The following is a 24,652-nucleotide window of genomic DNA, read 5'->3' on the forward strand; positions in this document are numbered from 1 at the left end:
CTCACAGCTCCCAATTAGAGTCGGTTTGGTGCCGTACCATGTGATATATGCTACAAGTGCTAACAGGTTACAGTCTAATTAAAGAGTCTAGGCTATGCATCAGCACTCATCGATAATTTCAATGAGAGCAAAGCCAACTGCCAACATGGTAGAGCGGTGACCAAAAGTACATTAGTAATTGAGAGTATTTGTGTAGGAGTTACAGAATTTGACGTTAACCCTTAAATGCATGAATGTTTCAACCAATCATTTACGGTCTTTAGCGACCCGGATCGATATTAGAGTAACGCTTACAGAAGAATATAACAAAGCATATTTTGTTCTCTTTTTGAGCTTGTAAGGGTTCAGTTTGAGCAGATGTTTTATACCATCATCACTGTCCTCATTTCCCAGAACATTCAGCATCTACCTCATATTCACCATCTCAAACATATTCTCAAAACTATACATATTCAACATCTTCAAAATCAATATTTTCACCTTGTGGAATAAAGGTGAATTGCACTTATTCAGTTATCAAAGATTCAATTATTGTTGGGCAGAAAAAATATACTTGCACTCTTACACACCTCGGGTCGTTAGCGACCCTATGTAATTTGTTACAAAAATGAATGGGAAAACAGGTTTTCTTTTATAAAAAAAAAATTCTTGTTTCTTTATAAGAATTGATTGAGGAATACTAAGAAGGTTGATGTCTAAATGAATGAGGGTGGTGAATGACGTCCTGGGTCACTAAAGACCCGAGGTGTGCGTTTAAGGGTTAAATATAAAAACAAGGACAGCAATCAAATGTAGATTTTTACATTTTCGGAAACAAAATTTCAGTGTCGCCGGTGTAAAACTCACGGCCACAATGCTTTGGCGTTTTGGGTGGTTGCCAGGGTGTTGCTATGCGTTTTTAGTGCATTTAACACTTTTTTTTTTCTTCATCTCCGGTGAAATTACAGACTTTTCTCTGGTTACGTACGGTAGACTTCTACAATCATTTAGTCCACTTGAACCACCCCCCCCCATTCCATCCATTTCCTTTGGATGTGCATCACAATATGGAAGAAAAGATCTGTCGCTACTTTTGTTACGTAGCAACTTTACGTGTCTGTCAACAAGTTGGGATATTTTGACAGATATTTGGCACAGATCATTATAGCCGCGTTTCCACCGTAGGAACTTTCCCCAGGTAGGGACTTTGGGGTGGTACTCGGTGTGTTTCCTGGGACAAATTGTTCCGGGTAATTTCGGTGGAAACGGGGCTTATGTGTCTCAACAGCAAGAACACAATAGATTTTGTATCTTTTTGCATCCAATCTGATTCCCTTTTTATAAGCAGCTCTAAATTCAATCTGGTCAAGTCTCATAAATCTTCTTATTTCACAACTGTATGTCTAATTTTATTTTAATATCCAATGTAGAAGAATATTTGTTCAGGTCGGTGCATGACTAAATCTAATGTATAGAAATAATTTGAGTCAAGCAACTGTGAAACGCATTTTGCAGCAAGGATATTTTCACATTAAATGAGAATAAATCAATATGCATTGCACAGTGAGTCACTCACTGACTCGTTTTGTGATACACTCAAAGCAGGCTTTGGGAGCACATATTTGAACATAATGTGAAGGCCGTGAGAATTATTTCATTAAAACTGCTGTGCAAAATCGAAATACAGAGTAAGAAATGGTTTAAGCAACAATCTCTATTATTTCCAGAAGAGAAGAGCAGGAAAAGAACGAGCAAGTTTATTCAAAAACTTCACAAAGCATTTGAACCTGTTTTAACCTCTCCAGCTGCATAAATCGCAGCCTATACAACCTACCTATGCAGCTGCAAAGTCTTTACATGAGCAGGTAACTACAGCAGGCCACAGGGACACATGCATTCCCCTCCTGTATTCACTTACGAATAACCGGGCTTCCTATAATGCATCAGTGAAATTGCTAAGAGTGGAATTTCAGATGAAGCTTCCCTGGACTTATCTCTGGGGTGATGATGCAATAGGGCCTAGAGACTCGAGCAATGCAGCATTGGTAATTTACTTCAGCACACATCCCTTATCATTCCCCTCCCTGGAAATAAAAGATCACTCGTCAACAAGGCCACATACGTTCAAATTCCCGGGCATTATTAGTTCCAAAGCTCTCAAATGGTACAATAAACAACATTTCCATTTTCAAAAAAAAGAGAAAAGCACCTAAGAATATTTCCCCAAAGACACATTCATCCTCTTTAACAATATACCAAGAAAATCCATTAGCCTTATTAATCACTGTCTTTTACTGGGCTGTCCCAGCCAATTCCAAGAGCAAACTGCCATTTATTTAGACCAACACCTCACGTACATTTCACTAATGATCTGCAAGGCTTTTGGGCAAGGAAGCATGCAGTCTAGATCATTGCTGTGAAGAAGCCTTACGCCATGCCACTAGTTTAGATTTTACTAATACTTCACAGTTCAGACCAGTGAGAACTGAAGCAGCGTATCTCTGAACACTTTCTGACAATGTGATTTGTAGTGCACTCATGTCATGAGAGAGAGACTGAATTTTATTCATCACGATAGCAAGAACAGCCTCTCATATTGTGCTGGTCCTAATAACACGTTTTCAGTGATGAGCGAAAGCTTGTTAATGCTACGGAATTATGTGTAGTGCTGCATTAATTCAGTCTAAAGCATGACCTTATCTGCGAGCAAGGTGTATCGACATATTAGGAGCATACACTTTCACTTAGTGTTTGAAAATACCAATTCAACACATTTTCTATATTTGTTAGAAAAATATACAGTACAAACCTGGAGGCGTAATCTTTGTGGAAAAGAGTTAAGCACACAAGAATATATTTTAAAAGAATATGTGAATATACTTTAAAATAATTATGTGAACTGAATGTAATGTTTTCAGACACTTGCGTATTAATTGCAATGAAATGTATTATAGTTTAGTTTATTTTATTTTGCTTTGATTTCTATTGAAACTTGCATGGCATGTTTTATAATATATTTGTCTCCTCTCAACGTGTGTAATGATACACATATTAACTTTAAATGCATCTATCGAATAACATGTTACGAATAAAGAGATTACTAAAAAGATTTAAATTAAACTTTTCATTTGACATTATTACAAAGTGCAATTTTTGAATATGTACTTCAGTTTTTTAAGAAATCTGGTTTCTTTAAGTATATGTGGCCTTTTATTTTATTAATATTATATTATCTGCAAGTACAGTTTTTTTAAATTTTAAAGATTTGAAGTACGCAAGTGCATGTTGAATTAAAAAAAGTTATTTTTCACAAGGGAAGAGTAGGCTATCTCCAGGTACATTGATTTTTATATTGATTTAAGCAAACAAATGCTTTCTATGCGAGCATTTGTTAATAAGAGATATTGGTCAATTTCCCACAAAAAAAAAAAACTAATTCACACCACAGTGTTGTGCAATATCTGCTTTCCAAAAATCCAGCATATCAGATGGGTTGAGGCAAAACTGCTTGACATAACCATTAAGTCTAAGATTTACTTACTGCCTTTAAATGCAATCCACATTGATTGCTTCTTGTTTCTGTGTCGCTGAAGCATTTGTAAATTGGATTTCTTTCGCTCCTGTAAATGCAATTTTCTATAGTACTCAAATAAACTATGTAGAAAATATGAAAATGACTTTTGGATTATATTGATAGTTTACGCAACAAGATACATCTGTGTTAATTCTGAATGCGCTGATGTTTAATTGCTTAATTGCATAATAAATATCACTGTCTTTCAAAATACACAACTAAAACAAGAGAACAGTATGCTGTCAGTCAAGAAACTGCCTGTGGAAAATAAGCAACTGAAAAAGAAGGGCAATTAACACACAAGTGACCATAAGACCGACCGCTGAAAAAGGCATAGGGTGAGTCATGCCTGGAGTCTGCTAAAAGCAATGATGGGTCCACTGAAATGATGTATTTGTGACTTTTGTTATCCTATGTCTTATATGTACCTTTGATATATGTACCCTCAATATATACATGTGTACATATATGTACCTATATGTATATGTACCCTTATATGTACCCTCAACACCTTTTCTAGTTTGGAGTGGCCTAATTATGTCCCTACACCCTCTAAGATGTCATTGACTGCTTTCCTATACTAAATAGGATTATTGAAGTCTCACAGTAGTCAAAAGTAAGGTCAGATGTTATTAGACGTAAACATATTCTAATCAAAAGACTTCAATTTGCATACTTCAATCAAAAACATTCACATATTTTTGTTTTCCACGGTCCTTTGTTAACTTTATTCCATGCATACTGCACATTCATGTCCATTACTTATTGTACTTCATTATTTCTCACATTAATCAACTGTGACTGCTATGACTTTGAAGGCACTAAAAGACGAATTGTACAGTACAATGGGGTTTGCAAAGACTTGATTTGACATGCTCAAGGTTATATATGACTGTAAGTGTTTTGGGTTTGTAGCCTAAATGTTGAATGATTGTGTTATTCAAGAAAGAAAAAAACACTTGAGGGGTATACAATTTTGAGTTATACCTAGAACAATATGTGAAAATTCAAGGGAATGAAGTGAATACTTCCTGAAGGCACTATGCATTTCATAACAGTTAAACTTCAGCTCACAGACAGCCAGTTCGCTATTCTGGAGTAAAATTTGCCAATGCAATATTGATATATAACTGACAGAGACCAATGCAAGAGCTGTCTGCAGATCCTTAGTTGCTTCACTTGAGTTTATGTGACCTCCTGAAGACCTGTAGACATATCTATACTTTTTTTTCTTAGCATAGTTTTATTTGGATAACCACACTTAATAGTAATGGCAGTGCTGAATCTCCTCCATTTATATAGTCAATATAAAACATATTGAATATATTGTCAAAAAAGTACAATTATTCTATGACTTAGCCTACAGGCATATAAATATTTATGCATTTAATCGCACATATTTTAATTGAAGATATGTCATAATAGCAACACTATGAATGCAAATATAATGATTTCGCTCAACTTAAGGTTTAATGAAAGCAAAGAAGTCTGAATAATATCCTCATTATTTACAAAAACTATTAAATAATTTAAAAAATATAACACTAGTAACAACAACATGCCACATAGGGCCTTCTTGGCCAATTTTGGGTCAATTTACCATTTTATCTTTTAACTCTAATCTAAAATCATTCATGTGTCCACAAATCTATCATTAACAAACAGACACACAAAAAACTTTGATATTTAACATAATATAGGCTACAATGTCATAGATAGCTATTTTCCAGAGACACAAAATTACATCAAATAACTTCAAAACTGCTTCTACTGACTAAATCTCACATGTTGATATTCAGATATGGCTAAATTAAAAATGTAGTTCTCAAAAGTGCTGAGATGAGATGTGCCATCTATGGTCAGGAGGTGTGTGTGTGTTACTGTTACTATAAAATCACAACTGCATGGACTTCATCAATAGGAAAAAATACATCATGTTTTAAGAAAAAAAAAAAATCAACGAAACAACTGATATAAATTTAAGTAAACTAGATAGCCACTAGATTACTCCGGATTATTTCGGATTTCCAACAGTAGCCTATGAGGATTAACCCCCTGTTGTTCCTTACATCTGTTACTTTATTTCTTTCGTGGTACAAGTATGTTTGCCACTCCATTATTAAAAATCAGAAACCTTATCTAAAGGCCTATTTACATTAGTTACCTGGCTGTTGTGGGAATTCAAAACATGCTCAAATTTTACTTGTTTCCACCCGGTCGAAAAACAAGGACGGACAGTGCACGGTGCACCATTTATAGCGGCATATCATAACACTAATAAAACTTCCAAATGCTGTTGTAGTTTTGAAGCAAGACAGGAATTAATAACCACTCGTGTAAAAATAAATAAATAAAGATGAACCCACCCCTTCAGAAACGCGTGTATCCTAAACTGCCCGTGTGGATTGTGGAGGATCATCATGAGGTAACGTTAATTTAGAAAGAATATAATTTAAATCCTTGCTCATTTAGTCTAACTCACTATGTGCTATATGTCCTAAATAACTGCACATAAAAACAACGAAAGAAAATAAGACGTATGTTTTGAATGTTTTAAACGTGTAAACCAATTATGAAAGACAAAAATAATTAATGTCATTTCCACGTGCTTTAGGTTGTGAAACACATTTATCGTGCCATCGGCTCTAAACATATTCCTATGAAGGACATTAAAATGGTCCATTTGGACTCCCATCCGGATCTCCTCATCCCTGTGAATATGCCTGCTGATACGGTGTATGACAAAGAGACTCTGCTCAGGTGAGTTTATAAAGGTTTTTTCGTTGACTTTTATAGATCAGAGGGGTTTTGTTTTTAATTAAAACATATCACATTTTTCACATTAATCTGGAAACATTTTACTGAGATAATTTAGTTTTGCTACTTTTTTTTTGTTTTACCCCTGATCCATAGACAACCAGACCCAGAGTCAGAAACTTGAGAAAATGAGAAGTTGTAAATATTAATATTTTGTTTTTCATTTCCAATCAAGTTATAATTTTGTCCAATTATCCACTAAAATAAAATATAGTTTAATTGTTTTTATTATACTAGCTAAGCAGTTAGCTTTAGGAGAAAGAAGTCCACGTTATTTCAAAAACTTTTAAAATGTAATTTTCACCAGAGAATGCTACAAAATACAAGGATATTTACATTTATACATTTGGCAGACGCTTTATCCAAAGCGACTTACATTGCATTCAAAGTACATATTTAAAAAAAATTGTCAGTTCTTGCTTTTCCTGGGAATCGAACCCATGATCTTGGTGTTGCTAGCGCCACGCTCTATTGTTTGAGCTACAGGAAAGGATAAATCCGATTATCAGTCTGAAATTAGGAATGTTGTGTGGTGGTGTAATGTAAATCATCTTATTGTAAATGTTGGAAAAACTAAGGAAATGATAGTGGACCCAAAAAGATTAGGTGATTACAGTCCAGGATTATTTCATGATAATATAATCGAGCACACCGAGAAAAAAATGTGTCAAAATTGTACCTTTAGGGGTACAACAGCTTGTCACTGATGAGTACCTTAAAAGGACATCTTTGTACCTTTTTACTCCTACAAGGTGCATATTAGTACCTTAAGGTACTACTATGAACCTTTTGTGGTAAAAAGAAAAAAAAAAACAAGTACAAAGATGTCCTTTTAAGGGTATTTAGGCCCAGTGACAAGCTGTTGTACCCCTAAAGGTACAATTTTGACACCCTTTTTCTCTGTGCAGGACGGTGAAAAGTATATAGGGGTGGTCATTGATTGTTCATTTTCTTGGAAAGCCCACATTTCTTATCTCTGTTCAAAATTCCAGCAACGATTGTATTTTGAAGGGGATTTAGGCTGTTTGGTGTAAATCAGAGGATTATGCAATTATTTTTTTTAAGCAGTTTTAGGTAGTCTGTTAAATTATGGGATGCAAGCTTGGTATGGTAATCTTTCGGTCCAATCAAAATCACAGCTTGCACGTCTTGTTAAAACTGCAATGACAGTTATGGGTGTAAGGGAGTATACATCACTTCAATTAATTTATGAGTTATTGGTTCTTAAGAATGCACAGACAATAGTGAGTGATTCAAGCCATGTTTTATTTCCAATGTATCAACTTCTGCCATCAGGGAAGCGTTATAGAGTCCCACTTTGTAAGAGCAACCTTTACAAAAGAAATAATTTATACTTGTATTAATATTTTAAATAGTAAGATGTGGTGGAATTTGAGATGTGGTGGAAATGGTCACGACCTTAGATAATTAGTTCACTTCAAAATGGAAATTTACTGATATTTGACTCACCCCCATCTCATCCAAGATGTTCATGTCTTTCTTTCTTCAGTTGAAAAGAAATTAAGTTTTCAGGATTTTTCTCCCATCACAGACTTCCATGGCAACCAAAATGTTGAAGGTCCAAATCAATGCAGTTTCAAAGCGCTTCAGAGGCTCTGCACGATCCCAGACGAGGAATAGGTCTTATCTAGCGAAACTATCAGTGTTTAAAAAAAAAAAAAAAAAAATATATATATATATATATATATATATATATATATATATTTACTTTTTAACCTACATTGCTCATCTTGCGCTGCTCTGCAACGTGCCATGGATTGCGCAATCACGGTGGAAAGGTCACGGTAGACGTAGTCGGAAGTACCACCCCAAGCGAGGACTATTAATGCACTAAAATGCCCTTTACCAAAAAACACTCCATCTTCAACTTCAAAATCGTCCAACATCGTTGTTTTACCTTTTTTTACTAAATGATGTTTGCATTAGTCTTCGCATGTGCGCTGTGTAAACACGGGGGCGGTACTTCTGCCTACGTCTACCATGACCTTTACGAAGTGATTACGCAGTCCTTAAAAAGGTTAAAAAGCATATTCCCTTTTTTTTTTTTTTAATGACCGATGGTTTGACTAGATAAGACCCCATTCCTCGTCTGGGATCGTGCAGAGCCTCTGAAGCGCTTTGAAACTGCATTGATTTGGACCCTCAACATTTTGTTACCATGGAAGTCTATGATGGGAGAAAAATCCTGGAATGTTTTCCTCAAAAAACTTAATTTCTTTTCGACTGAAGAAAGAAAGATATGAACATCTTGGATGAGATGGGGGGTGAGTAAAATATCAGGAAATGTTCATTTTGAAGTGAACTAATCCTTTAAGAGAAATTACAAAGCAGTGTTATTTTAGTATCATTGAGGTACTTTTGCTTTTTGTAATTTTTTTTTAAAGTAGTTTTTATTTTTATATTTTAATTTTAGTTCCTTTTAGTATTTTTGTTGTGTGTTTGTCTAGATTTTACTATGGGGAATGTTGCCTTGGAACTAGAAGCATGGTTTTAATTCCAGTTAACAAGTATAACCCTGTTACAAAGTTGACAAATCAGTACAGAAAGAGTATGGTCCACTATTTGGCTTTGTTTGTTAAAGTCATCATGAAATCAAAATTGACAATTCTCATTCTTTTAGGGCAGGGGTGGGCAACAGTTTTTATATTAATACAATAATTTTGTTTAGTTAGAGAACAGACACAACAATTAAAAACTGAACGTGTCTGCTCAATACAGCACGAGCCGAACGAGAGTCAGATTTCATTCATCACTAGAGCAAACAGCTGACAGACCAGATGATCGCGGAAGTTTTGGTTTCAAAGCGAAATGTAAAAGTGCCTTTTTAAGGGAGTGTGTCATTGTACTGTTTTCTTGCTGTGTTTTTCATTAAGAATAATAGGCTAATGAACCCATAATTCAAGCAACCCGCCCTCGAATTGGCGCTAATTCTAAATCTATGCGCTCGGCGCTCTGTCAGATCTGTGTTGGGTTTTGCTCAAATATGATAATAAGTGGCAGATCAGAGGGCTTGCTGCAGTTGAATATCTAAAGATCTGAATATCATAGTATAAAATACTATGTGGAGGATGCAAGATAATTTTATATAATATGACTGTGTGGTGAACATTACTCATATTTAAACAACTATTGCTTTGTGTTGTTGGTCAGATAAAATGACAGAGAAAAGAAAAACGAACATTAGATAATTTTTCAGTGCACCAAAACGCCAAATAAGCACAAATTGTTTTTTTTATTGTTTATTATTAATATATTTTTTTTATGTACGATTTTGGCTGTATTATTTGTGTCCCCTTCAAAAATTGCTCTTGAGAAATTTCATGTTTATCACCCCCCCCCCCCCCCCACGTTAGATAAAATTTACGCCCCTGATCGCGGGTGCCGGATTGAAGCACTATGCGGGCCGGATCCGGCCCCCGGGCCGTATATTGCCCATGTATGTTTTAGGGAATATTGCTGTAGTTATTATAAATGATTTGTCTGTGCACATCATTATTATTTTATTATTTTCAATTCATGTGCCAAAATAACTTCCCCTCGCTCTTGCATTGAGTCCTCTTCTGATGATGCGTACTGGTGTGAGGGTGGCACAACCTATCACTCACATGAGATCACGGCAATAGCAAACCACATGATCCAATCAATTTCCAAGATGCTGGGTATCTGGATATGGACCTTGATATATGTCACAAAAGGCCTAAAAGTCCAAAGTCTAAAAAGCCAGAAAAAGAAAACACCCATAAATGCCTGTACAGATGAATAAAATGCATGAATACTGCTCTGCCTAATGCCTATTAGAAATAAAGAAACTTTAAAAAGGCAGTTCAGGCTGTTGAAACTAAAGCCCATTGCCATTTGTTCACATTATTAGTATAAGGGATGACATGTTTTTGTTTGCTCTTGCAGTGAGCTGAGCATTGAGAATTGGATTATGCCAATGGTCTATGCTGGACACGTATCCCACGTAGCTTGGTTGCATCCGTACTGGGCTCAGCAGATCAAAGAAGGAGAGCACTCCATGTGTGTGGGGAGAGATTCATCCACGACCACCATCAGGTCAGGTGCAGCATATCAGCATGTAGCCATGAGATGGCAGCAGACGTTCATTTACTATTAATAAGAACGAGACCTCCACCCTGTCAGGAAAAATTGTGCTGTTAAAGAATCGTGTTTAAAAACATTCATAAGAAATCTCTTTCTCTTTGCAGGGTGACGAGCCGAGACGATTACTTTTTGAGCGATGCTCTTTACGTTCCACTGAATCAGCTGGAAAACCCAAAAGAGTTCCATTTAAATGTCATCCGAGTGGATCCTGTCAACAGTTTGCAGAAAAGGAAGCATCCAAATGGACAAAGCGGTGCTAAAATATGCAAAGCAGCTGTAAAGGAAGACAGTGATTTGCAGTTGAAAAGGGACACCCCGTGCACTTCCTCTTCTCAACCGCTTGATGGCATCCCTGCTTCAGGAAACACCAGTGACGCGGTCATGAAGGCTGATGAGGGGTCAACAAGCTACATCACTGACAAGCTTTTAGCAGTTCTAGAGCAAACCGACCCTTTCATACTTGACATTGACTTGGATTTTTTCTCCTGTAAGAACCCTTTCAAGGAGATGTATACACAGGTAGAGTGAGTCATGCAAACACATTATTATAGTGTCTATTTGTTTGTTGCGGTAGCAATTAATTTTTCATACATTCTCACACCTACATACTGATATAGAAAAAAGCTTTCTAGACAAATGGAAGATATGAATTCCACGTCTGGAAATAGTTTCTTCACGGCTCTATGTCTTTATATATCTATGTATATCTATATTCAATGTCTGTTTACCACTGTTGCCATCTTACAGGAAGAGTTTGATCTTCTCCAAGAGTTATACAGCTTTAGCAGGCCACAGCAGGATCCAAATGAGGTAATGAAGATTCCTAATCAAATATATCATAATTAATCATGAGGTGTTCATTTAGTCATGGCCAAAGAGGTTTTGGACATTCCTAGGCACTTTTTTTTCACATTTATGAAGCTGTGGCAACAACAATAACAATAATGTTTTGACAACTCTTCAAGTTAATGTTTAATCAACTGATGTGCGGTAAAAAATGCGTATATATTGGCTGTAACAACAGCTTTTATCAAAATCATTCAGAACTGTTATATCGTTGTGCTTGAATTGTTGACATCTTATTATCTTCGAACATTCGAATGCTGAAAAATGCTAGTGAAAATGCATCTGTTTTGCAATTTTCTATTTTAAATTATGTTATCAGCATGAAAAGTTTCATTCAGAGGTAAATTTAAATTGCTTAGTGTTGTCACAATCACAAATGTACAGGACACACTACCATTCAAACGTTTAGGGTTGGTAATATTTTTTACATTTTTAATTTTTAATTAGTGCTCAACAAGGCTGTATTTGATCAAACCATACAGGAAAAACACATATATTTTAAAATGTAATTTATTCCTCTGATGGCAAAGCTGAATTTTTAGCGGTCTTTAGTATCACATGATCCGTCAGAAATCATTCTAATATGCTGATTTGGTGCTCAAGAAATATTTTAATGTTGAAAACAGTTGCGCTACTTCATATGTTTGTGAAAACCGGTCCGTGATAATTTTTTTTTAATCAGGATTCTTTGATGAATAAAACATTCAAAAGAACAGTATTTATTTTAAATGGAAATCTTTTGTAACATTATAAAGGTCATTACTGTCATTTTTGATAATCAGTTTAGAGTCCTTCCTGGGGGAAAAAAAGTGTTAATTTCTTAAATAAATAAAAAATCGTACTAATCCCAAACAGTAATGTACTTACATTTGATTAGCCGCATAGAAATAGTGTAGAATCTAAAAGGGATAGTTCACCAAAAAATGAAAATTAGCCCATGATTTACTCACCCTCAAGTCATCCGAGGTGTGTGTGACGTTCTTCTTTCAGACGAATAAAATCTGAGTTATATTAAAAATGTTCTGGCTAATCCAAGCATTATAATAGCAGTAATAGTTGCTCTGTTTTTGAAGTCCATAAAAAATGCATCTGTCAGTCAAATAACGTGCTCCACGCGGCTCTGGGGTGTTAATAAAGGCCTTCTGAAGCGAATCGATGCATTTGTGTAAGAAAAATATCCATATTTAAAAATATATTTCATTTTTTTCTATGGCTCTGCATCACCCGTCCCCGCGCCATCACTTCCGGTGAATAAGGTCAAAATACCGGCTTGATCATAGATATATACATTAGGGATGCACCGAATCGAGATTTTTGGGGTTCGGCCGAATACCGAATCCACTGGTTAAGATTCGGCCGAAACCGAATACCGAATCCTACTCCCATCCGCAGTCCATTATCACAGTAAACACATTAATGACGTTAACAACGTCCACAGCAGTGTAGGGATGCTATTGACCATTAACTGTTTTGGTCAAGTTTACTAAAGTAAACATTGTCGTGTATGTTCTTCTCGACGCTATTTCATGATGGTTTATAGAAAAATTACCCCGAGTCGTCCTCTGTCGTTTCAAAGAACAACCCAATGGAGAGCGCAGGAGGCGCGCGCTAGGTTTGTGCCGACATCAAGATGGAGCGCCACCATCGTGATGCCACGCCCCCGTTGCGAGGCTGCGACACACACTAATCCTCTTCTATAGTATTAGTTAAACTAAAAACTTAGCAGGGATTGCTCTGTAAATTAAATTGAGAATGTAACTAATGCATATATGCTATTTTAAATACTGTAGTCTATGCCAGATATATAGCCTACATTTTGAAATCATTTGAGGCTGAAACATCCATATGCGTGTTTATTTTAGCACTTCCGTCAGTGAAACAACACACTACAGCCTATAAAACAAAAACGATTTTCAGTAAATAATGGTAACCTCAAGAATATATGAAAATTAAATATTAGTTAGAAAAATATTTGATTCATACTATTTCCCCGCAAAGATCCGTCATATACCGCTCTGCGCTTTGAGAGGAATGGGACACTGAATAGACACCTTCTTGAATATCTTCGTCTTCATATGTTCTACTGATGTTGCAAGGCAACATTGTTTGTAAAATGTCTGAAGAGCGGATTTTATCTTCCACAAGGTCAAGACATTTAGGCAATGTTTGATTATTCACTGCCAGAGAAAACAAAACTAAAATCACCGGCGTGTGTGAAATGCGCTATTCAAATAAACCAAACTTGACGCGCCTTACCAAGTTTAAAGGTCCTGTTCTTCGTGATCCCATTTTTCAAACTTTAGTTAGTGTATAATGTTGCTGTTAGAGCATATATAATACCTGTAAAATTATAAAGCTCAAAGTTCAATGCCAAGCGAGATATTTTATTTAACAGAAGTTCCCTTTCAAAGCCTACAGCGAACGGCCGGTTGGGACTACAACTCTGTACATCCTGCTTTAATTACGTCAGAGCAGTATGTCGACTAACCTCCGCCCACAAGAGTACGCGAAAAAGGGGGCGTGGTCTTGTTGCTCCCGCGTGGATAAGAGGAAGTGTTGCGTTCGGTTGCGTTTGTATAGTTTGTTTGTCGCCATGTCGTCGAGACGCTGTTATTTTCATCCCGGAGTCAAGTCACCTTTGTTTGGCTTTCCCAGGGACGCTGTACTTAGAGATCATTGAGCGCATGCATCCCCGTTATGGTGAGAGGCGTGACCTTTCCGGTAACGTGCGCTCTGCGTGCGCTAAGCTGCTGTCGAATCACAACACGGGAACCGCTGGCACAATCAGAACTCGTTACGTATTTCTGAAGGAGGGACTTCATAGAACAGGGAAATCTTTCAAGCCGTTTTGAGGACAGTGAAAACAGCAGTATACAGATAAGTAAATTGTGTGAAAAATACTTTGTTTTTTTACACGCGAAACATGAACACATGTTATATTGCACACTGTAAACACAATCAAAGCTTCAAAAAAACACGAAAAACGGGACCTTTAATAACAAGAACAAACTGTGTTAAATAAAATTTGTAGTAAAAAGGTATTCGTCTTACAGTGTTTTTTGTACTTTCCCACAGTAAAGGATGTGAATAGTTATAATAGACTTAATTATAAGCAAACGAAAGGAAGAAACGTTTATAATCCCCTGCGAACAGGTGCGACGTGAGTGAAGAGCTGGGAAAAGAAACAAGATGTCCATGTCCATTGGGATAAAATGGACTACTAGGCCTATTGTTCAAATTCACGGAAAATCGAGTGACCATATCCAGATCACAAAGCAGAATGAAAAAGAGCTCTCTGACCATTATTTCCTTTCTAGGCTAAACAAAGCTTTGTGCTTCACTCCTTTGGTAATATTCACGTGAAACAGCATTCACATACAAAACACTGGGTTAGTAAAATAACGAAATTAATTTTTAAAAGTAGAAAATAGTATTTATGTAAAGAGATATAGCCTATTAAAATAAAAAGAGCTCAACTCTTAAGTGGAAGGAACCTATTTTTTCCCCCTCACGTGCAACCTAGCGGATGAATCATTATTTGGGTTAGTAAAAATAACGAAATGATGGTTTTAAGAGAATAGTATATGTAAAGATATATAGTATATTATCTACCTATTTACCTAATTCCGGTTCTTCAAAGCTTACGGATTCAGTGTATTTTCGTTTTGTCATCTTAATTTGGTAATTATTTAAGTGAAAAATATTTAGTGTAGGCCTATATATTTTATGAATTTTATTTATATTTTATCTGATCTATAGATCTATAGGCTGTTTGCAAGGTAAAATAAAATACATTTTGGCTGCTGTCTGTAGATTCCTTCATGCTCAACTCGTATTCTCTCAGATGTTTCATATGCAAATGTTTTAACAACGGCTGTTGTTTAGGGTCCTTGTCATCACGAGACAAATCGGCATTGCAAATTGAACGCGTAGCTCAACTTGAATCGCCTTCTTTTGACTTAAAGTATACTGCCACGTTTTCTGTTCATGAGTTCCATTTTCACTTTCAACAGCGCCGTCATATACGTTCAACCAGCGGGGCGCGCATAGTGCAAGCCTAGGGTTCGGGTTCGGTGGAAATAAATTCTGAGGTTCGGCAGAAACCGAACCCAGTCAAAAAGCCCAATATTCGGCCGAATCCGAACCCGAACCCTGGATTCGGTGCATCCCTAATATACATAGATTCCTCATTACAGGGTTCCCACGCTTCTTGAAAGTTCTTGAATTTCAGACACATGGATTCAAGGCCTGGAAAGTACTTGAAAACAAACATAGGTCCTTGAAAGTGCTTGAATTAAGCATGAACTGCATTTTGTTCGAGTAGCATGGTGCTATTACAAAAATTGGCCTTTATGCGCTGCCAAAGCCAGAACAAAACAGCATTACGGGAGGAAGCTATTTCAATATATTTCTGCTGTTCCATAAGCGCCATCTGCTGTCAAAAGCCCTATTTGAATGGTAATTGTTTCTCGTGGGGTTGTGAGGTATTTTCATCATTGTCAGGGGCTAGTCTGGGATTTTATTGCCGTCCGAATCCAGAATGTCAGTGTTTTTCTCCCACCACCCCGCATAAAAATCCCCGACTGAATTACCTACCGTTTTTAGACAAACACCAAGGTCGTGTGGTCATTTAATTGCCGTCTGAATCCACATCTCTGAATTTTGAAGTGATCTCATCTTGAAAACTCACTGTTTATATCCTTTTTGACCCCTGCAGAGCACCGTACGGTTGTGCTTTGCTGTAATTTTGATGCATTTTTAAAGATCTAGACTTTCATTACTGAAATGCTGGCAAGTATTTACAAGAGCAATATTTCATCACCGCTCAAAAAATAAAAAGAAGAAAAGCACGTAAACATTTGAAATGGGCCGTTATTACGGCAATTATATATGTTAAATATTAAATATGTGCAGGTCTTAAAAGCCTTCAAATTAATTTTTAAAAAGGTACATACAGGTGATTTAATAAATAATTTTGCATGTTTTTTATGCCTAACAATTAACTTGTCCATATATTTTCATTTAATTGGAAAATTCATGTACATTATTATATTTATATCTATATTTTAATGTTTTAATTAAGTAATGATTTATTTTAAAAAAAAACAGAAACTAGTGTGAAATAAATGTTAAAAGCAGGAATAAGAGACCTGCAAACTGCGCATCTCGTTAAAACTCGATTGCTCTTGTACACCAGCCTCTTTCCTCATTGGATTTTGTAAAATTGGACATTTTTCTAGCCTGGCGTGGCCATACTCAATTCTAGTCAGAATTTGAGTCTGGTACCGCTCCATTGAGCTTTGATTATGGGGCGTGTTTCAACCGAGCCAGGAAAGACCTCAATTGGATAGACCCACAACCAATCAGAGCAACGGAGCGACGCGTAACGTTAGTTGTCAAATGTCAACAGAACTCAACTGCACTGTTACCAAGTCCGTGTTTTTCTCCATGTCCGCGGGTTGAAGCGACCCCAATTATGTGATTATATAAACCCAGGAATGCGAATTTTAGCAGGCAACCTTGCCAAAATAACATATTTTGCCAACCAAACGTTTTGAGTAGCAATTGTGCGCGACATTGCAAAAACACTTGGAAACCCTGTCTGCACGCACGCATGATTAAGTCACGTTACAAGAAAAACATGAGTGTAAACGATCTTTGGCAGTAATAAAATAATTTAAGGATACACAGAGTACTTACCAACACGATCATCGTTTCTGAGAGAAATAGTGAAGGTGAACGCATATACGAACAAGTTCTCCGTTTAGGATAAGAGCAAATTCAACCCAAGAGCCTTCGATGACGTGGATGATTACGTTACTGTTGATCATCTGTCCATCATCGTCTAAAGCCCGCCCTGACAATTTCATTGGTCCGAACAGTTTCTGTTCGGGCATAATTCCTCCTCTATGGAGCGAGTCCAGACCGAATTGCCCGAGCAAAACATTTTGTGGGCGGGGCTAAATTCGGCTGGCAGCCAGGCTAACATTTTTCCTCATTAGAAATTGTATTTTAGTTGGCAGTATATGCCTTAGCATTACTGCATTAATGATAAACACAGGTACAGTAGGTATTTGACATATTGCCAGTTACACACCCACCTTTATCGTATTTATTGTGCTTGATTTAAAATAAAAGGTGCTTTAAGAAGTCCTTAAAAGTCCTTGAATCTGGTGTTCATGAAAGAGTGTCATTAGTGCCTGCGCGAATCAGTCGAATGAGGCATCTACGTATATATGTCTTTGATCGCGCTAGTAATTTGACCTTATTTGCCAGAAGTTATGGCGCTGGGAATACTAGATGACATTTGTCTGATAAGAGGTAAAAAAAAGAACATGTATACTGTTCGGTTTCTCGCAGAAACCGATCGTTTCATGTCGCCACGAGCCGCATGGTTTAATAAGGATTCATATGTCTATGTGTTTTTACTCTCATTGCTCTCGTGCTCTAAAATATCCCCATTGACATGCATTATACGACTATCACACTGCAACGGTAAAAATCTTCATTTGTGTTCTACTGAAGAAACAAAGACACATACATCTTGGATGCCCTGGGGGTAAGCAGATAAACATAAAAAATCGTTTTTGGGTGAACTATCCCTTTAAGAATTTTTTTTCATACATACTTTAAATTCAATTAGAACTTTGTATATTTCCAGGTACAAATGCCATCCTATATGTTCAATGTGGTCTCTGCCTTTTTGGCCTCTGTGTATTATTTCGAAAACAGGACACACAAGAAGGCACATTTTCCAAGGTGGCAAATAACAGTCTTTACAGTTCCATGTGTTTGTTTTCAGGAGGAGCTTTTAGATTGTGTAGAGAGACGCACACACCAGCTCGAAGACCTGGAGGCTGCATTTGCTGACCTGGTTGAGGATGACGGCCAGGAAACTGTTGAACGTTTAGCAGCAAACCCGGGGTATGCATTACTGATCTCATTGAGACTGTAGAGCCACAGGCTCTGTGCTTTTTGATTATAGCTCCATATCAGCGCAACACTGGGCTTGATTGATTGCTGTATATGGTCGATATGCATTTCATCAAGCAGACGATGACAGCCTCATGCATTGATCCCCCCCCCCCCCCCCCCCCCCCCCCCCCCCCCCCCCTTTCTATCTTTGCAGAATGAAATCTCTTGTCAGACTTGTACACAGCCTTAAGAATCGAACACAGTCACCGGACTATGAAATGGTGAAGTTGTGTGTGCGTGCGTGCGTGTGTGTGTGTGTGTATTTTAATCATGTTGGTCAAATATCTGTAATTCCAGTTATCCCAAATAGTTTAAATAGCTTTCAGAGACTACACTGACAAATGTATAAAAATAGAATTAGTATCCTCTTATTTTACCTTATTATTTTAAAATGTTCCTCTGGCATAATTGAAACCCAGTTGGCAGATGATGTGCCTCTATTTTACTGTAGAGTATGCATGCAGTTTTCGGAAATGTGGCTCATATCCATTCTAGTCACGTTGTTTCTGCTTGGGGTCAATTTGAATTTGAACAATGTGAAAATACATAAAAATAAGCATCTGTCAGGAGTGTATTGCTGTAGTGTGAATACTTGTCATCAAATGTTAACATGAAAATTCATTGCATTTTCTTTAATATCTCTGAGTCATATGAGACCCCAAACACAAACAATGAAACATATTTTGATGGAAGATGTTTGAACTATGTTGTCAAGTTTGAAACATTTAAATATCTATAAAACATAATTGTCAATCTAATGATTAATCACTTACCCTTTAATTATGTGCGTGTGTGTGTGTGCGTGTGTGTGTGTGTGTGTGTGTGTGTGTGTGTGTGTGAGAGAGATATATACAATTACACACATATATATGTATGTGTGTACAGTGTATATATATATATATATATATATATATATATATATATATATATATATATATATATATATATATATATATATATATATATATATATATATATATATATATATATATATATATATATATATATATATATATATATATATATATATATATAATATACACACATACATATACATATATAATTATATGTAGGTAAATATATCTTGTTTCAAAGATGTTTAGATATTTTTTTTAATGAAAAATAAGATGCATGATACTGATTAAAAAAATAATGTTTTGCAGTGATATATATATATATATAATAAAAATATATTTTATATAAAATGATTTATAAGTATACAAATAAATAAGTATCAGCATGATACTTAAATGTTAAGTATGTTTTTGAGCTATTGACAGGGTTTTCAAGGCAAAAAATCAATGATCGTCAAACACGACTGAATGAATTCAAGGCGCACAGTTTCATTACACAAACACGAGTCTCTTTTGAACTTCACTAAGCGAATGTGCCACGCATACCATCAACAAATAAAAGAACAAAAACGATCATCTAAATCAGACTGTACATTGCTGTCTGGTGATCGTGCAACATCAAACCGCATTGACAATATCAAAGTGATGTCACAGACTCAGAGGTGAATGTGTGTAGGTTATAAAGCGTTTTAGCTTTCTTCTGATCATGTAAGCGAATGTTATCACTTCGAGAAAACCAATGAAATATATAATATATTTTTAGATTGCTGTACTATATATCAAATATAATGTTGTATGGACCATTTTTGTTAAATGTGGTCTAAAAAAGTCTACAGAGGTTTGGAAATCTGACTGGAATTTTGAAATGGAAAATGTGTAGGAACCCTGTATTGAGGGTCCTCAAACAGAACATGGGGATAACAAATTTGTTTCATTTGGTTTGTTGTGCTGAGGCACGTTGCCAGCGCCACAGACTAATATAATTTGTGCCTGTGGTGTTGCGTCTAGGTGCATCAAGCTGGCTTGACCTGTGATTACTCCGAGCTCCCTCACCACATCAGCAGTGAGGAAGAGATCCAGCAAATGATCACGGCCATGCAGCTTTTCCTGGAAGCTCTGCCCAAGCCCACCATAGTCACTGTATCACGGTACATCAGTCATTAGAGCACATGGATGTCTGTTCTGTCTCTCCTTTTGAAAAGTACATTGGGTCTTTTAATCTTTCTCTTGTGATTGGTTACATCCTCTAGGGTTACCAATATTTGGTGTTGTTTTTTTTCCCCTCAGAGAAGCATCAGAAATCCTATTTCTTGTTTTCTTTTCAGTCTGCATTAATTAGCTTTGGAATTGATGATATAATGACTGTTTGTAGGCTGGTTGATGCCCCAAAAGCAGATGTTTGTATCTGTGAAGTTGAGACAGATGGTGTTATGTGAGACTTGTGTCTCAGTGATCTGTTAGCATGGTTTTTAATGAGCATAGACTCAACATCACACTCATCAATCACACTCTTATCTCTGTGAGTCAGGGGGAGCTCGGCCCTTCATGGTCCATGAGAATATTTTTCATTATCTAGTCTTTTAATACCCATTTCTCTGACTGATGGTGCATCACCATGGGGGAATTTTTTTTAACTTCAGTTATTTTTATATAGTGGAGTGACCACCATTGGTGGTCATAACCTCAATGACCTGTTAAAATTCTATAAACATTTTCGAGATTTAGAAATGCTTTTGAAATTAGATTCTTATGCTTACAGAGGCTGCATTTATTTGATCAAAAAGACAATTCAATTTAAAATGACAATTTTTTTGTTTTAACATATTTTAAAATGTAATTTATTCCTGGGATGCTAAAGCTGAAGTCTTTGTAATATGCTGATTTACTGCTCACGAAACATTTCTTATCGGTGTTGACCGTCAACAGTTGTGCTGCTCAATATTTTTGTAGACACCATACTTTTTCTGGATTATTTAATGAATAGAAAGCTCAAAAGAATAGACTTTATTTAAAAATAGAAATCTTTGGAATTATTATTATACATGTTTTATTGTCCCTTTTGATCAATTTGTGTCCTTGAAAGTATTCCTTTCTTCTTTTTTTTTTGAACGGTAGGGTGTGTGTGTATTATTGTTTATTTTATATTTATATACACCAATCAGGCATAACATTATGACAGGTGAAGTGAAAAACACTGGTTATCTCTTCATCACGGCACCTGTTAGTGGGTGGGATATATTAGGCAGCAAGTGAACATTTTGTCCTCAAAGTCGATGCGTTAGAAGCAGGAAAAATGGGCAAGCGTAAGGATTTGAGCGAGTGTGACAAGGGCCAAAATGTTGATGGCTAGACGACTGGGTCAGACCAAAACTGCAGCTCTTGTTCCCGGTCTGCAGTGGTTAGTGTCTATCAAAAGGGACCAGTCAGGGTGCCCATGCTGACCCCTGTCCACCGCCAAAAGCGCCAACAGGGGGCACGTGAACATCAGAACTGGACCACGGAGCAATGTAAGAAGGACACGGTAACCTGGTCTGATGAATCACGTTTTCTTTTACATCACGTGGATGGCCGGGTGTGTGTGCGTTGCTTACCTGGGGAACACATGGCACCAGGATGCACTATGGGAAGAAGGCAAGCCGGCGGAGGCGGTGTGATGCTTTGGGCAATGTTCTGCTGGGAAACCTTGGGTCCTGCCATCCATGTGGATGTTACTTTGACACGTACCACCTACCTAACCATTGTTGCAGACCATGTTCCCCCTTTCATGGAAATGGTATTCCCTGGTGGATGTGGTCTCTTTCAGCAGATAATGAGCCCTGCCACTAAGCAAAAATGGTTCGGGAATGGTTTGAGAAGCACGAGTTTGAGGTGTTGACTTGGCCTCATAATTCCCCAGATCGCAATCCATTTGAGCATCTGTGGGATGTGCTGAACAAACAAGTCCGATCCATGGAAGCCCCATCTGGCAATTTACAGGACTTAAAGGATCTGCTGCTAACATCCTGGTGCCAGATACTACAGCACACCTTCAGGGCTCTAGTTAGGAAGGTGGTAATAATGTTATGCTTGATCGGTGTGTGTGTGTGTGTGTGTGTGTGTGTGTGTGTGTGTGTGTGTGTGTATATAATATATAGTATATAATATAATTTCCATCTTGTAATATACAATAAGTTTTAAATGTTTCTTTAATTTCCGTTTTTTCCCTTGTCAGATCGAGTTTGGATGAGTATTGCCCAGCAGAACAAGTGGATTCCATTCAGACCAGTGTACTGAACATTCTTGAGTCCCTCTTTGGCTGCTTGGATGTTCACAGAGAGTATGAATCAATATCATCAGAGAGCACATCAAAGACCCCATGAGGAGGGAGGGTTACATTCAAAAGCAACTGCGGCATGTTCTTTACCAACGGTTGTTTTCAGAGAGTGTGTGTTGCAAAGCTTTTAAACCCATGCTGAGTTGTGGTTTGTACTCATGTACTCATTGTTATTGTCTGCATTGAGTGCATGTTTATCTAGGTTGAGATGTATGAATGCGAACGGAAACCGAAATTAGTTTCCATCTGGGAAATGTTTTTTAATTTAAGAGGTTTGTTGTATATATTTGAAGTGCATTGATTCACGATATGAGAGGCTGGTTAGATTTGGAATGAAAAACTGGAAAATAATTTTTCTGCATTGCCTCCAAAATGATGTTTTATTTTCACAGTAAAGTAAAAACCCTGAGATTTTCATATAAATTCTGTGCTGCAGTCCCTCATTGTGTATCCATACTTCAGTCTGGGAATAGCAGAAGCATTGATACAAGACAGCATATTTCCTCTCTTCCTGTGTGGCCCCTTGTGTCTCAGCTGTCTTTTGTCTGAAGCCTGAGGCGGTTACCAATCCATCTGAGCTTTGTATGTGGCACCCACAGACTTCTAAACTGCCCCGAATATGCCTGACCTGACTTAAAATTTGACTGCATTATGAACAACTGTGTGCAAGCAAAGGAAAAGTAAACCCATAAATAAAAAGTCTGTCATTATCTTCTCATCCTTGTGTCACTCCAAATTTGCATGGCTTTCTTTCTTATGTGGAACATATAAGATTGTAAAACGTCTTTTTGTTTTTGTCCATAAAATCGAAGTCAGTGGGGTCCAGGGTTGTTTTGAACCCCATTGACTTGCATTGTTTGGACAGCTGAAATATTCTGCAAAATATCTTCTAATAATATAAAGACATTCATACAGGTTTGGAACGACATGAGGGTGAGTAAACACTAAAATCCAACAGTTGTTCTTACTAAGACTTTTTTAGTAAACTTTACTTAATGTCCAATAATTTGTTGACCTTACTTAAAACAAGTAAGTAATCTGAACTATTTGCATGCTATGCCTTCGTTACTTAGAAAACTCAACTCAACATTACTTGACTGGTCTGAGTACCATTTTGCCAAAGCAAAAAAACAAGCGGGCGGACGGGCAAAGTGTTTTTGAGGCGGGGCAATTTTTTCTAGACTTATCACTCATTTCCTCCACTTCTTCTCACCATAATTGTGATTAGTGTTCTCTTTGGTTGGACACTTGGAACTTCATTCATATTATAGTAATTAACTTCCTATTAATGCAGCAATGCAACAAGAAATTGATTTCAAAACAAGGGAAGTAATATATATATATATATGTATGTGTAATATTTGTCCATTAATGATATAGAACATAAATATTTTTCATGTCAAATAATGACCTTTTAACATTTGTTTTGCTAATATTTATGGCACAACCTTTTAATTGAGATGATATAATCCCTCTATGTTTGTCACAATATCATTTGACCATGCTCGAGTGTGTCACACACACACACTTCAACATTCAGCATGCAAAACACAACAATGGTAACAAGGATTTTTTTTAATTTTATTTTTAATTTTTTATTATTAATACGACCTTTACTATTTTACTTGCTGTCATTATTGGGGTTATACTGACAAAAGACAAATAGTAAAATAAAGGCAAAAATAGTCAAACGAAGCAATTAATTTATTCATGCCACAATGCACTCTGGGAGTACACTTCCTCAGATCCCAGATAGAATTAAGTTGACAACTTAAACGGTTTAAGTAAGAACAACTTAATGCAATTAAAAAGATAAGTGAAGTAATTAAACAGCAGTATTACTTAAAATTAAAGTATTTAGTCTATTCAACTTAAAATAGTTATTAGAACGACTAATATCTTTAAATAAATTTAACTCAAGTTTATCAAGTAATCATTACTTACATTTTTTAGGGCAACCACTTTCCTCAAATTTTTTAAGTAAACTCAACTTATCCGGTTTTAGAGTGAAAGATAAAAGGTTGGGGTGAAGCTTTAACTGTGAAAATGCTATAAAAATGTATCTGTCTGATAACTCGCCATGGTATAAAAGTCCTTATTACCGTGGTGAGTTATCAAACTAATATATTTACTTTCATAGTATTTTCACAGTAAGAAGTGCAGGATAAA

At 36.5% G+C, this 24,652-nt stretch overlaps 1 protein-coding gene across 2 annotated transcripts; it reads left to right on the forward strand.

Moving 5' to 3' along the window:
- The first annotated feature begins 5,768 nt into the window (after positions 1-5,768).
- On the forward strand, positions 5,769-23,200 carry cUnh5orf22 (chromosome Un C5orf22 homolog). Of its 2 annotated transcripts, XM_079819216.1 has the most exons (9): positions 5,769-5,978; positions 6,168-6,313; positions 10,298-10,447; positions 10,600-11,014; positions 11,243-11,305; positions 18,144-18,265; positions 18,471-18,537; positions 20,179-20,318; positions 22,382-23,200. In XM_079819216.1, exons 1-9 carry the CDS (start codon positions 5,910-5,912, stop codon positions 22,527-22,529), a joined length of 1,320 nt encoding a protein of 439 aa, XP_079675342.1. In that variant the 5' UTR covers positions 5,769-5,909; the 3' UTR covers positions 22,530-23,200. The 2 variants fall into 2 exon arrangements, with proteins under 2 accessions (XP_079675342.1, XP_079675343.1); XM_079819217.1 differs by lacking the exon at positions 10,298-10,447 and having other exon boundaries at positions 5,827-5,978.
- Positions 23,201-24,652: the final 1,452 nt, after the last annotated feature.

The sequence above is a fragment of the Gobio gobio genome (genome assembly GCF_949357685.1).
Source record: "Gobio gobio genome assembly, chromosome: 6".
Classification (NCBI taxonomy): domain Eukaryota; kingdom Metazoa; phylum Chordata; class Actinopteri; order Cypriniformes; family Gobionidae; genus Gobio; species Gobio gobio.